We start from the raw sequence: 15,024 nt of genomic DNA, 5'->3' as shown, positions 1-15,024 counted from the left end.
TGAAATTTGGTAGTGGGTCAGGAGCTTCAGCTCTGCGGGCAGCAGTTGTGTCTTCTTGGAGAAATGGTTTCAACTCTCAGCCGTTTTGTCATCTGCAAAATGGGGATAATAATGGTACATCATAGAGTTGTTGAGAAGGTGATGTAAAGGTTTTAGTACAGGATGTAGCACACAATAAACACTTAATAAATGTTATCTTAGAAGCCAGACTGCTAGGTTCCTGTAACCATCTCAGCCATTCACCGGCTGGCTGTTGTCATCTTGGTCAAATTAGCCCTCTGTGCCTCAGTTTCCTCATCTGTGCAATGAGGCACATTAATCGTTAATATCAACTGCATACAGTTGGGTTGTGAAGATTAAATAAATGAATACAAGTAAAGCATTTAGAATAATGTGGCCGGTAGTAAGCACTGCGTACGTATTAACGATTATTAAGAATGTATTTTAGCCACATTTCCCAGCCCCTTCCCCGGCCTAGCATAACCCAGTTTGTGCATGGGAAGTCTGACTCTCAGCAAGGTGGCCTCTTGGAGGGCGCTGTGCCTGCGTGAAGCGATCCTGTCCGCCGCGGCGAAGACCCAGGTTCCAGCTTTGAGGGGCCACGCCCCGCGCGGTCGCTGGCGGAACTTTTTAGTTCTGCGCTAGCGTTGCCAGCCCGGCGCGCCTCAAGCAGTTGCGCCCGCTCCTGGGGCTACTTCCGGCTTCCCCGCCCCGCCCCGCCCCTGGGCGTCTCCATTTTGGTCTCAGGTGTAGACTCGGCCAGAGCTAGCGCAGGAGTGAAGCGGAGTTATAGCTATCCCGGCCGCGGAGCTGGCTCACTGCACTATCCCCTCCCCCTTCTCTCCTCCAGACGCCGAAGTCGCTGGCGCTCATGGCGGGCCTGGAGGTACTGTTCGCATCGGCAGCGCCGGCCATCACCTGCACGCAGGACGCGCTCGTCTGCTTCTTGCATTGGGAAATGGTGACACACGGCTACTACGGCTTGGGTGTCGGTGACCAGGTACGCCACGCAGCCGGCCAGGGTGGAGGAGGGAACTGTCTATTGTCCCAACTCAGGACCGGAGGCCTGGTCCAGAGCGCCCGATTTCCCCGCCTTTCCCAATGCAGGGCCTGGGGCACATGACAGCGTTGGTAAAACCCGCGGGTCGGAGGTTGCTCACCTGCTCCAACCCAGCCCAGAGTCCCTCACAGCACAGCTGGCACAACATGATTTGTAAACTCAAGGGCAGAAACTCGCTTCAACACAGCCTGGCAGCCTCTCAGGCCAGGACTGTGTGGACCTAGTATTCCATAGAATGGAAAAGAATCCAGACAGGAGTTTAGCTCCCCAGAGCACTCCTCACCCACCTAATCTCCTCTGAATTCCTTCCCACCCAACCTCGGGGTGAGGGGACTGACTCAGTTCCGCCCTCATACCACACTAGAGCCTCCACCAAACTCTGGATCCAAGCACAGGTACGGGAGTGAGCTTTGACCTACTCAGCCCCAGGCCAGGGCCCTTTTTGCACCCCTTAGCATGGGCCCAGAGAGTTCACATGCCTTTCACGCTTTACTGAAGGGCCCAGCGTAGTCCACTCGCTACTGCCATCCCCAGCTCAAGCTCTAGGAAACAGTTCCCCCCAGAATCGTATACACATACACTGATGTGAGAGGCATATAAGATTTTCTCCTCATAGCTGTCCCCATAGGGCCAGCCCCCTCCACTCCCATCCCCAGGCTCCACCTCTTACAGCTAGGGACGTTGTTGTCATCCCCACAGAGTTCCAGGACCGCTGGGCCCAACCCACCTCACTTATTCTTTGCTCTAGCATTCTTCTGTCTTTCCTGTCTCTTCCCTGTGACCCTCATCCCCCACATCCACATCATCCTAGACATCTGCTTCCTGGGATAACTGGGCCTGCCTCCATGCCTGCCCCTCACTGTCACTGTTCTCTCACTCTCAGAACCAAGACCAGCTATGGGAAACAGACCACCCCACCTGTTGCATCTTGCAGTGAGATTTCACCCTTCCTCTCCTTTTTGACTGCTTCAGTTCTCAACTCCTCTAATCATTTTTTTAGCTTCTCAAATAGAGTCTTAATTCTCCTCTTCTGACATAGCTTTAGGGATCTGTCTTCAAACTTGTTTTGTACATTCTGAGCACTTAGGCAAGTGTCCCCTTTCCCCTACCCCTCACTGCTATCCCTATTCCTCTCACTCTTAGAACTAAAGACCAAGACCACAATACCCCCTCACACTTTACCTCCTTCAGCAGGAATCAGAGTCCAAGAACTGTCAGGGATTTTGGCTCTTCCCCCCCTCCCACCCCAAACCTCAGTTATCTCACTGGGACCCCAGGTACACACTCAGGATCCCCAGTCCCACCTCCAAACTCACACACACTTCATCTCTCAAATGGGCTCTATGACTGGAGATGAGGATGGAAAAGAACAGCCAGCCTTTCACACGCACATACCTGGAAGCAGGAACCATTTCACCTTCCCAAACACGTCTGTCCCTGTCCCTTCTCTTTGTGCTGCTCTTCATTCCACATACCTTCCAAATGCCTTTCAGCATTTCAGACCTTAGTACCAGGTAGAGACAGCGCCCCCGCATTTCGGTGTCAGGCCCCTCTTTCAGTGCATAGTCCCCCTAACAGAAATCTTGTCTCCCCACTTGCCCTACTCCAGCTTTTTAATCTTGAGCAGCTCTTCACTTGCCCCAGTCATTTTATTTCAACTTTTCCTAGATTCTTCAAAGAAACTGGTATCTGGGATGGTGCAGGGGACAGTGGGGCTGAGAAGAGGAGTAAGATTTGATTTTGACCTGGGAGCTCCTCCATTGGCCCTCAGCTCCCTTGTCCTTCAGATGGAACAGCTGTGCTCTGCACTGTCCCTTCTCATGGACCTCATTCCCCTTATATACCCCTAGCTAGCTACTTCTACTCTGCCACACTGTCAGAACCCTGTCCACCTCTGCTCCGGAACTTGTTCTAGAGCGCGTGCCTGATGCCCTTCTCTTCTTGCCATTCCACAAATAAATATCAATCACTGTGAATCTGCCCCCACCATTCTTACCCTCACTCATCCTGTTGAATCACTTTGACAGTTTGGGAACATCAGTTCACATAAGTCGATACCTTCTTTTAGCTGGCATTATCACCTTTCCATACACTCAAGGCTGCAAAATTTTCAGATGAAATGTACAGAAAGAATACAATCTCATTTTAATACTGTTTTTTTCTGTTGTTGTTGTTGTTTTCAAAAAAAAGGTCCTTGACCAATTCCCCAAGGTCCATCTGATTTTTCTCTGTTCATGGTGCTATTTTTTGAGCTTCTGCAGGCCAGAAAAAGATGCTGGTTTCAGAAATCTTTGGGGAGGCCCAGGAGCCTGGGGAGTGGGGTTTTTTAAGGCATTGCCACCTTTCTTCCTGAATCTTGCATGCCCTTGAAGGAATGGGTGTTTGGATTGCAAACTAGAGCGTGGTGTATTTTTGCTTCTGTCTGCCTTTTCTCCTTGATTGCCAGTGGGGCTCAGGTTACACTTGTCCTCCTGTCACTTCTGCTGAGTCTACTTTCATTCAGAGTGGAAGCTGGAGAGGCATCTTTCCTGTTAGTTTATTTAAAAGGAGGTTCAATTTTTCAGCCTGGGGCCAGCCAACTCAGCTGACTTGATTGTATTTTCCAAGCTCAGAGGATATTTGTGTTGCCTCTCCTGCCATCTCCTGTTTCCACCCTTCTGGGAGTGATAATGAGAGGAGGGTCCAAGAGTGTATGCTTGACTACACAAGTTGACAGTTAAATGGAAAGCTAGATTGCCTGCTTTCTCTTAGGTTTTGCCTCCTCTGTTACAGGGGAATTATGTACGTAAAACTTGATTAGAAGACCAATGCAGCCACTGGCTTCAAGAAAAATCCAATGTTAGAATTTGGATTTCTTTCTTGATGTCAGAACCACTCCTTGCAAGAACTTTACAGCTTTGTCAAGTGGTTTAAGTGGCAAGGGGATAGATAGGTAAGGGATGACTTAGGTGGTCATCAACATAAGTTAGATAATTTTGTTTTCTGTTATGGGGAATGTAAGGATTGTGGTGAAAGAGAGAAAATGCTCAAAATGATCTGTTTAAGTTTCTTTGGGTGCATTTTAGCTCAGAGGCATTGGGTCAAACTCATGGCCATTAAAGAACGCTTCCAGTACCAGGATTTTGCCTAGGAAAACAGTTATCTTTATTCTTTTAGGGCCAGTCTTATGGACCTGGCTGGGGAAAACCTCTAGCCATAGCCTGGGCAATCAGGAGCTCTGAATTCCAAGTACAACCCTACAGCTGACTTGCTGAGACCTTGGTCAGCTCTCTGACCCTCTCAGGCCTTAGAATTTTCTTTCTTTTTTTTTTTTCAAGATGGAGTCTCACTCTCACTCAGGCTAGAGGGCAGTGGTGTGATCTTGGCTCACTGCAACCTCTGCCTCCTGAGTTTAAGCAATTCTCCTGCCTCAGCCTCCCCAGTAGCTGGGATTATAGGTCCCCGCCACCATGCCTGGCTAATTTTATTTGGTATTTTTAATAGAGACGGGGTTTCACCATGTTGGCCAGGCTGGTCTCGAACTCCTGACTTCAAGTGATCTACCTGCCTCTGCCTCCCAAAGGGGTGGGATTACAGGCATGAGCCACTGTACTCAGCCTCAGGCCTTTGATTTTTCATCAGAGGAAGTTAAACCATGTGACTGTGTACTTAGGCTACTTTCCAACTGTGGCTTTCTGGAACTTTTGATATTTGATGTCAGGGTTTACAGGGCAGTTGCATGCCGTGTTTGGCCTAATATCCCCAGGGTCTGTGCTCTGTTTACTGGGAATCATCAGTTGCACTGCAGTTAGAGACAGCAGTTTCACCTGACTTCAGGGATTTTCTGTAACTCTGGAAGCCAAAGGTGATGGGGTGGTGAGCAGACCAAATTGTTTCTATTCCAAGAGAGAACTGTGGTGGTTTGAATGCTGTACATGGAGGATATAATATAAATTTAAAGGCCTTTGACAGAGCAAAGATGAGGATGTCATCAAATTTCTGGCTTCCAAAGTAAACAAATCCATAACACTGAACACTAAACGTATTTGGGAAAGTTACCCAGTTTGGGGTGAGGGGATAGTTTCTCTTTCTCAGAAGAATGGTTTGATTAGTTTCATTTTTGTTTTTCCTCACTCTCATTTCTGTGCTTCAGGCCTGTGAATTTCATCCTCATCCAGCCAGGTTTTAAACCATGCCAGCTGTGACATCCTGAATTTTATTTGGATTCTCTTTCCCCAAAGGATTTCTGAGCACCAGGGGTGACCAAAGGGGACAGGCCAGCTGTTCTCAATGTGTGGTCTCCCCTTGTCCTTGGTGTGTGAAGTTTTGCTTTGCTGGACCTTTGTCTTTTCCATTTTCTTCATCTCCCACTCCCTCCTGCTGTATTCTCATGACTGCAGATCTTCCCAGTCCACCTGACCCATGGTGAGCAATATAAACATACATCCATGAAAAAAGATTCTAACTTTTTTGTGCTTTTTAAAATTTTTACATAAAGGTACTGGAGTGTAAACCTCATTTTGGGGGGAACTTTTCTTTAAATCATGTTTTTTATTTTACGTATAATACTATCATTAGATCTGGTTTGTTCCTTCTGACTGCTGAATAGTATTCCACTGTAAGCATATTCTGCATTTTATCTCCACTTTGGCTACCTTAGCCAAGGCTATAATGAAGATCCTTTGTTATGGACCCTGTGCACAGGGTTTCTTCTGGGAGTAGGGATTTTAAATCATAGGATATTGGCTTACCTAATTGCACTAAAAACTGCCAGATTGCTTCCCAAAGGGGCTGTACGAGTTTAAATGCCCATCAGCAGGGACTAGAGGTCCCCATTCTCCCCACACCTACACAGACATCTGGCAAAAAATAGAAAACTGGGTAATAACAGTCCGAATCGTATAACTTAGTGTCTCATTATTTCAGTTCTGCTTCTCTGATTGCTAGTAAAATTGAATAACTCTTTAGATACTATTAACTGCTCTTTTTCTTGTTCGTATCTTTTGCCACTTTTTGGAGTTCCCAGTTGTTATTGTTCATTTTCCAGGCATTCCCGTTATGTAGAGGTTATTAATTTCTTTCCTTTGCAGCCATAGCAAATGTCTCTTCTTAGCCTGTGGCTGCTTATTAACTTAGTAGTGTCTCTGTTGAACAGAGGCTTTCAATTACAATGTCAAAGGCAGCTTTTTTTTTCTTTTATTAATCTTGTTTAAGAAATCTTCCCCACCTGGAAATCACTGTATTATTTTTCCTGTAGAAATAATTTGAGAACTATTTCTCAAACTTTAGTATAGAAAGTCTTAGGATTTTTTAAAAAGAAAAAAGGAAGACATCACAACTCACAATAAAAGATGTGTTTTACACCCACCAGGCTGACAAGCATGAAAATGGCAAGCATTTTACCCCTACTAGATTGGCAAGCAACAATAACAATGTTGCCAGCTACACAGAGCAACAGGAGCTTTCATAGGTTGCTAGTGGGAGTATAAATCAGTAACTCTTTAGAAAACAACTTGACTTTATCTTATAAATTAAAAGCTTTTCCTCCATGCATATGTGAGCTGAGATCTGGCCACTGCACTCCAGCCTGGGCGACAGAGCAAGACTCCGTCTCAAAAAAAAAAAAAAAAAAAAAGAAATTTATCCACATATGTACCAGATGTGTACAAGAATGTTCATAGCAGCATTGTTCATAATAGCAAAACAAATAAGCTGGGAAATACTCCAAATCACCATCAACAAGTAGATGTATAAATTGCAGCATAGTCATACAGAATGCTTTGTAGCTGTGAATGTGAATCAGCTGTAGTTAAATGCATTGACATGGATGCCTTTCCAAAAGCAATACTGAATAAAAAAGGCAAATGACAGAAGTGATGCTGTTTATTTAAAATTCAAAAACATTTGAAACAGTATATTTTTATGGTTGCAATGTAGAGTAATATAACTCTAGGGTAAACTAAAGAAATTGTTTAAGAGTGGTGATTACCCTTGAAGGGGAAGGAGGGACATTTATTGGAGTATGCTACCCAAGGCTTTAGCAGTATTGCTGATGTTCTATTTCTTAAGCTGGTGGTAGAGACATTTTATAATTCTTTGTTATTTGTACATATGCTACATTTTGTGTACTATGAAATTATAATTTTTGTATATCACTGCAGTCAGTTAGGGTGTATTAGGATCTGTGTTTTTAGTTAACACCTTGGTAATCCTATTGTAGTTAGCCTGAGGTCCAAACTTTGAAAAACACTACTTAGAACTTCTCAGTGTTCCTCAAGGTGACTGGCTTAATCGTTAGCAGAGGGATAGGGAACAGATGATTATTAAACCAACACTGCAGGTTCTTGACAGGTTCCAATGCTGTGTCAGAAAGGAAGAGCGCAGTAGAACAGAAGCCCAGAGACCTGGGCCCTAGACCTCTCTCTCGCTGTAGGATCTTGGGCAAGTCATTTCTCTTGACCTCCACATCTTCATCTGTGAAGTGAGGCGGGTAAGATTAGCTTATCTTGGGAGGTTCTTTATAATTCTGTGTTTTGAGGTCATGATCTTTCTCCTCTCAACTGTGGTGTCTTCCCAGCCGGGTCCCGATGATAAGAAGTCAGAACTGCTGCCAGCTGGGTGGAACAACAATAAGGACCTGTATGTCCTCCGGTATGAGTATAAGGATGGGTCCAGAAAGCTCCTTGTGAAAGCCATCACCGTGGAGAGCAGCATGATCCTCAATGTGCTGGTGAGTCTCTGAGACACGTGAGTCTGCTGATGAGATGAGGATAGGAATGGCTGTTTTGAAACCCATTTAACAGTCTGGATCCAGAGCTCCAATGTTCTTGTAGCCCTTACCCAGTGATCCCACTTCTGGAAATTTATCTTAAGGTGAGAACCCTAAGTATAAAAAACCTTTGTACACAAAGGTATTCACCACCTGGAATTAAAAAGGAGGGGCTTTCTGTCAACAGGGAAATGGTTAAATAAGGTAAATCTATTCAGTGACAAGATAGAAGGAAAAAACTTAGGTAACTCCAGTGGGCTGCTTCAGTTCCTTAAATAAATTGAATTCTTTGCTGCCTTGGAGCCCTTGCACTTTATATTTCCTATGCTGGAAGGCTCTTCCCCTCCCCCATCTGCCCCTCTCACAGCCCGCCACCATTCCTTCAGCCTGGACAATTCTTTTTCATGTTTGACTTCCTCAAAAAGTTCAGTTCTGACTACCCACTCCTACCACTCCTACTGCCAAAAAAATCTAAATTATGTCTCTACGCCATCATTTTATTTTCCTGCCTGACACTCATTGCAGCTTGTAATTGTGTACTTATTTGTGCTTTGCTTTTATTCTGCCATGGGACTGTATGTGCCACAAGGACTTTCTTTTTGTTAACTTTTGTCTTAGTGGTTTGTGTGTGACCATGTGGAAGTATCCTGCTATATGTATTATACTGCACTTTGCATTTTTTTCACTCAATGTTTTGGAGGTCTTGACATGGAAATACATATAGATGTACTTTATTTGTTTTAACTATTATGTAGTTTCTCATAGCACCGTAATTTCTTTATTCCTTTCTCTTTTGATGAACATTTAGATCTTGTGTCAGATAGGGTTCTTGGTTTCAAACAACAAAAACCTCTTGGGTTAGTTTAATCAAAAAGGGTTTATTAAAAGAACCAGGATCACCCAGGCGCAGTGGCTCACACCGTAATCCCAACACTTTGGGAGGCTAAGGCAGGTGGATCACTTGAAGTCAGGAGTTTGAGACTAGCCTGGTCAATGTGCTGAAACCCTGTCTCTACTAAAAATATTTTTAAAAATTAGCCAGGCATGGTGGTGGGTTCCTGTAATCCCAGCTACTTGGGAGGCTGAGGTAGGAGAATCCCTTGAACCCAAGAGACAGAGTTTGCTGTGAGCCAAGATTGCACCACTGAACTCCAGCCTGGGCGATAGAGCGAGCCTCTGTCTCAAAACAAACAAAACAAAACAAAAAGAACCAGGATAGCTCATTGAAACAGGTTTAAGGCTAGGTTTCCAGAAGCAGTGTCCCAAATCATGCCCCAGAAACCGCTGCTGCCACCAACACTGCCCAGTATTAGGTACTGGCTGATTCTGTCTGCCCTGGTGCACCCTTCTGTTAAGCTGCTGATATGACCCCCTGGCCTCTGCTGCTACCCTCATTAGCAAGATATCTGCCCCTTGCTGGATCTGCCTCTTCATGTTTCTCACTTGCAACTCAAAGTTGATGCATCAGTTCGACACCTCAATTACCATGCCTGAGCCCTTTTGTGAAAGAGCCTGGGAAGTAGGTGTTTTAGCCTCTGCCTTGGAAAGGCAATATTCCTAAATTAGAGAAGTCTCCAAGCCTTAGGAAGGTATTTTATATAAACAGTCCTTATATATGTCTTTGTGGACATATGTGAATATTTCTTTAGGTTGAAGACTCTGTGACTCTCCTTCCACCCTCCCACTCTTAGCCTAGAAATATCCCAGTCTCTCACTTTCTATTTTCACTCATCTAGGAATATGGCTCACAGCAAGTGGCAGACTTGACCCTGAACTTGGATGATTATATCGATGCAGAACACCTGGGTGACTTCCACAGGTACTTCTAAATGATGTCTCTTCCCTGGGAAAGAGAGAACCAATGGCAAGATATAAGCAATAGGGTAGATGTGTCCAGAAAATTAAGGAAGGTGAATGGAAGAACCTTTTATTTCTGGGCACAACTTCCTAATTTTCTTTTCTGTTTTTTATGTATTTGAAGAGGAGACTCACATAGGAAATGCCACATGAGACAAGATGATGCAATCAAGAGTCCACAAGTGCTGTGGTGGCTGCAGAGTAGAGGTGGAGCCAGGCCAACTCATTCAGCCAGAGCAGACTCCTGGGAGAATGTGTGCCTCATTGGGTCCCCAACCCCAATCTCCAACTTAAAAAAAAAAAAAATTATTTTCTTTAGGGTTGTTTTAGGTACAAGCGAAATTGAGCAGAAAGTGCAGAGCATTCCCATATTACCTCCTGGTCCCATACACCCACAGCTTATAGCTTCCCCGTGTCAATATCCCATACATAGTGATACACTCCTTACAACTGATGAGTCTACATTGACACATCATTATTAGGGCTCAAGCCTGCTGTTGTGCAGTCTGTGGGTTTTGACAGATAGATGAGAATGTGTGTCTACCATTATAGTATCACACAGAGTAGTTTGACTACCCTAAAAATCTGTGTTCCTCCTATTCTTCACTCCCTTTTCACTAACTCCTGGCAACCACTGATCTTTTTACTGTCTCCATAATTTTGCCTTTTCTAGAGTGTCATATAGTTGGTATCATACAGTAGTACATTCTAGGCCTTTTCAGCAGATAGAGCTAGGAAAATTTTTCCTTATGAGTTTAAATTGCCACCTCTGTTTTTAATATAACACTACAGGATTCTTTTTCTCTTATTCCGTACTTATATGTCCCTTCTGCTGTGGTGAGAACCCTGATTCCCAACAGCATCAACATATTTACTTATTTACTTTATCCTAGAATACACACAAATACTTTCTGAACTACATCAGTGCCTACCAAGAACAAACCTACTAAGTAAAGTTCCAAATGATTTATTTCCAGTTCTTTTTGTCTTTTTTTTTTTTTTGAGACAGAGTCTTGCTCTGTCGCCCCAGCTGGAGTGCAGTGGCCGGATCTCAGCTCACTGCAAGCTCCGCCTCCCGGGTTTTACCCCATTCTCCTGCCTCAGCCTCCGAAGTAGCTGGGACTACAGGCGCCCGCCACCTCACCCGGCTAGTTTTTTGTATTTTTAGTAGAGACGGGGTTTCACCGTGTTAGCCAGGATGGTCTCGATCTCCTGACCTCGTGATCAGCCCGTCTTGGCCTTCCAAAGTGCTGGGATTACAGGCTTGAGTCACCGTGCCCGGCCCTCTTTTTGTGTTTTAACTATGTCCCACAAAAGATGTAGGCAGAGTAGTGTCTTCCAAAGGTACTTAGATTAGTGCTTGTTTTCTAAATCAGTATAATGAAGTTATCTGTTTTATAGATAGTTAAGCTGATTTATGTCTGCTTTATTCCATTATAGGGAATTTTCCCCCATCTTCATTGACCACCGCAGGGTTTTATTTTTTATTTTATTTTATTTTATTTTTTTGAGATGGAGTCTAGCACTGTCACCTAGGGTGGAGTACAGTGTGACAATTCAAGCAATTCTTCTGCCTCCGCTTCCCGAGTAACTGGGATTACAGGTGTGCACCACCACACCCAGCTAATTTTTGTGTTTTTAATAGAGATGGAGTTTTGCTGTTGGCCAGGCTGGTCTCAAACTCCTGACCTCAAGTGTTCCACCAGCTCAGGTGATCCTCCCAAAGTGTTGGGATTACGGGTGTGAGCCACCACGCCCAGCCATCCTCAGGGTTTTAGAGTAAGCTTGGCATCACTATAAATAGCTTCTGTGTGAGGAGGTCTTTTACATATTCCCCTCCTGCATGCCACTCTCCAGTGTATTTCCCTCATAGCAGTCGGACCAGTCTTTTTCAGACATAGATCAGATCATGGTTACAACTCTGGCTTAAAACCCCTCAGTGATGCCACTTCACACCCATTAGGATGAGTACTATCAAAATAACCAGAAAATAAACAAGCGTTGTCAAGGATATGGAGAAATTGGAACCCTTGTGCACTCTTGGGAATGTAAAATGGTGCAGCCACTTTGGAAAACAATATGACAGTTCTTCAAAAAATTACTGTATAATCCTGCATGTCCTCTTCTGGGCATATACCTAAAAGAATTGAAAGTAGGTCTTGAAAAGATATTTGTACACACATGTTCATAGAAGCATTATTCACAGTAGCCAAAAGGTGAAAGCAACCTGGCTGTCCATTGACAGATGAATGGATAAACAAAAGGTAGTATGTAAATACAGTAGAATATTATGCAGCTTTAAAAAGGAAGGAAATTCTGGCCCATGCTACAACATGGACAAACCTTGAAGACATTATGCTAAATGAAATAAGCCATTCACAAAAGGACAAATTCTGTATGATTCTATAAAAGGTACCTAGATTAGTCAAATTTATAGAGACAGAAAGTAGATCATGGTTGCCAGATACTGGGGCAAGAGGGGAATGGGGAGGGGAGTTAGGGATTAATGGGTACAGAGTTTGTTTTGCAAAATGAAAAGAGATCTGGAGGTGGATGGTAGGTGATTGCACAACAGTGTTAATGTACTTAACACTACTGAACACTTAAAAATGGTTAAGATGGTAAATTGTATGCATATTTTACCACCATTAAAAGGCTTCAGGGAATGCTCATTGCTCTTAGGATAAAGAACACAATCCTTGATGAGGCCTTAAAGCCTAGCATTCACCCCTTCAGTCTCACCTTGTACGGCCTTCCCCACATCCCTGTGCTTCAGCCACAGTGTCATTCTTCTGCCCTCTTCAGACTGCTTCCTTCTGCATAAAGTGCTCTCCCTGATCTCATGTAGCCAACTCCTGTTTATCTTTTGGTTACCAATTTAAATGTCAGTTCCTCAGAGAAGCTTCCTCTGGCTCCCAGGCTTAAAGCTTCAAAACATTTTACAATTTTTTTTGGAGACATGTTTCCCTCTGTTGCCCAGGCAGGCTGGAGTACAGGGGCACAATCAACTCATTGCAGCCTCAACCTGCTGGGCTCAAGTGACCCTCCCACCTGAGCCTCCCAAATAATTGGGTCTACAGGCATGTGCGACCATGCCCTGCCCGTTTTTTATTTTTTGTAGAGATGAGTTCTCTACAAAGACCTGTAGTTGCTGTGTTGCCCTGGTTCAAAACATCATTTTTTAAGCATTTAATCAATCAGTAGATATTTTACATTTGCCTCCTTAAGAGTTGGTCTTCCCTTGCCTGTGATCTCCTTGAGGGCAGGGCTTGGGTCACTTTTGCGTACTGTAGACAAAGAGGGGAAAAGGGGAAATGAGCCAGGCCTGACCAGCAGAATGCTGCTCCTCTGGGTGTTACACACACCCTGACACTGAACCCTCTTAGTGGGTGAGGGAGGGACATTTGGAGAATGGTCTCTTGACTTCTTCACTCTGGAGTTCCATTGGGAGAGAAATTGACAAAACCTGTGGAAGAACCTAGGCATTATATTGGCCATTCATGTTCATTAGAGCATTCCGTCTGCTCAGTAATACTGAGAGAGAATTGTGATCTTGTCTCTGTTTTTTAAGTACATTTGTTTGAGGGGTTTTTGTGTGAGGGAGAGGATGTGTGTTGTGTTTTGTTTTGTTTTTTGATTACTGTGAAATGAGGGACACAATAGTACTACCTCAGGGTTTTTCTGAGAATGGAATGAGATGTCAGCACATAGAGTGCTTAGTGCTTAGTCCAGCTTTTAGTAAAATACACAAAGGGGAAAAAAATCTGATCACCAGGAATCATCTCCGTGGAAATGGGCGGTGAAAGCTGAGGTATGGCTCTGCCTCCTGATCAGAGGCCCTCTCTCCCTCCTTTGCCTTTCAACCATAGCTTCCTCCACGTAGCCCTCTTTGTTAGGTCATTGTGGCATGTCTTGACTCTTCTAGGAATTTTTTTTTTTTTTTTTTTTTTTGAGGCGGAGTCTTGCTCTGTCGCCCGGACTGGAGTGCAGTGGCCAGATCTCAGCTCACTGCAAGCTCCGCCTCTCGGGTTTACGCCATTCTCCTGCCTCAGCCTCTCTAGTAGCTGAGACTACAGGCGCCCGCCACCTCGCCCAGCTAGTTTTTGTATTTTTAGTAGAGACGGGGTTTCACCGTGTTAGCCAGGATGGTCTCGATCTCCTGACCTCGTGATCCGCCCGTCTCGGCCTCCCAAAGAGCTGGGATTACAAGCTTGAGCCACCGAATTTTTGCTCCTCAGTGAGCAAACTGTGATTTGCTAAGAAATATAAACCTCTTGTGTTCCATTCTGCTATACCCTTTCTGTGTCAGATGAGATGATAGGCTGTCGCAGTTGTTCTGTCAAGGCTTAGAAATTATGTGAGAACCTCTCCTTCAGGACCTGGTGGTTTTTTAATCAGGCCTGAATTTTACACATGCCTAGGGATATCAGAGGCCTCCCTCTGATCCGACTAAAAGGAAAGAGGATTTGAATTTACCCCCGCACCCAGCTTGGGCAGGCAAGCAGCTCATCTTTTTACCCATGGATGTCCAGTGGCTTACTTACTCATTTAGATCAAGGCTCATTTTTTTTTTACCCATGGATGTCCAATGGCTCCAACATCATTTGTTATTCCTTCATTGAATTGCTTTTGAAACTTTGTCAAAAATCAGTTGTCTGTACATCTGTGGATCTATCTCTGGATCCTCTGTTCTTTTCCATTGATCTCTATGTCTCTTCCTCTGTCAGTATTACTCTACCGGTATTGATTATTGTAGGCCTTAATATTGAGTGGAATAATTCCTCCCACCTTTTTTTTCGTCAAGATAGTTTTAGCTATTCTAGGTTCTGTGCCTTGTCCTTTTTCTTTTTTTCTTTTTTTTTCTGTTTTTGAGACAGAGTCTCACTCTGTCTCCCAGGCTGGAGTGCAATGGCGTGATCTTGGCTCACTACAACCTCTGCCTCCTGGGTTTAAGCGATTCTCCTGCCTCAACCTCCTGAGTAGCTGGGACTACAGACGCATGCCACCATGACTGGCTAACTTTTTGTATTTTTAGTACAGACCAGGTTTCACTGTGTTAGCCAGGATGGTCTCAATCTCCTGACCTTGTGATCTGCCCATCTTAGTCTCACAAAGTGCTAGGATTGCAGACGTGAACCACCACATCTGGCCTCTGTGCCTTTTCATATAAACTTTAGGGTAAGCTTGTCTATATCTATGAAAAACCTTGCTAGGATTTTGATAAGAGTTGCCTTAAACCTATAGATTAGTTTGGGGAGAATTGACATTCTTGCTATGAACATGGTGTATCTTATCTCTCCATGTTAATGTTTAGGTTTTATTTGATTTCCATCAGTATCATTTGTAATTTTCAATATAT

General features: G+C 44.2%; 1 protein-coding gene across 1 annotated transcript in view; it reads left to right on the top strand.

Moving 5' to 3' along the window:
• The first annotated feature begins 628 nt into the window (after positions 1-628).
• PSMF1 (proteasome inhibitor subunit 1) overlaps positions 629-15,024 on the top strand; it is a 44,102-nt gene continuing 29,706 nt past the window's right edge. The window contains exons 1-3 of the mRNA XM_023220357.1: positions 629-1,000; positions 7,617-7,769; positions 9,545-9,627. Of these exons, the coding sequence (XP_023076125.1) occupies positions 872-1,000; positions 7,617-7,769; positions 9,545-9,627 (365 nt within the window). The 5' untranslated portion in view covers positions 629-871. The remainder of the gene's footprint in view (positions 1,001-7,616; positions 7,770-9,544; positions 9,628-15,024) is intronic.

The sequence above is a fragment of the Piliocolobus tephrosceles genome, chromosome 20 (genome assembly GCF_002776525.5).
Source record: "Piliocolobus tephrosceles isolate RC106 chromosome 20, ASM277652v3, whole genome shotgun sequence".
NCBI classification, from domain to species: domain Eukaryota; kingdom Metazoa; phylum Chordata; class Mammalia; order Primates; family Cercopithecidae; genus Piliocolobus; species Piliocolobus tephrosceles.
Note: the sequence above shows the minus strand (reverse complement) of the source record. Positions and strands in the feature narration are given on the sequence as shown.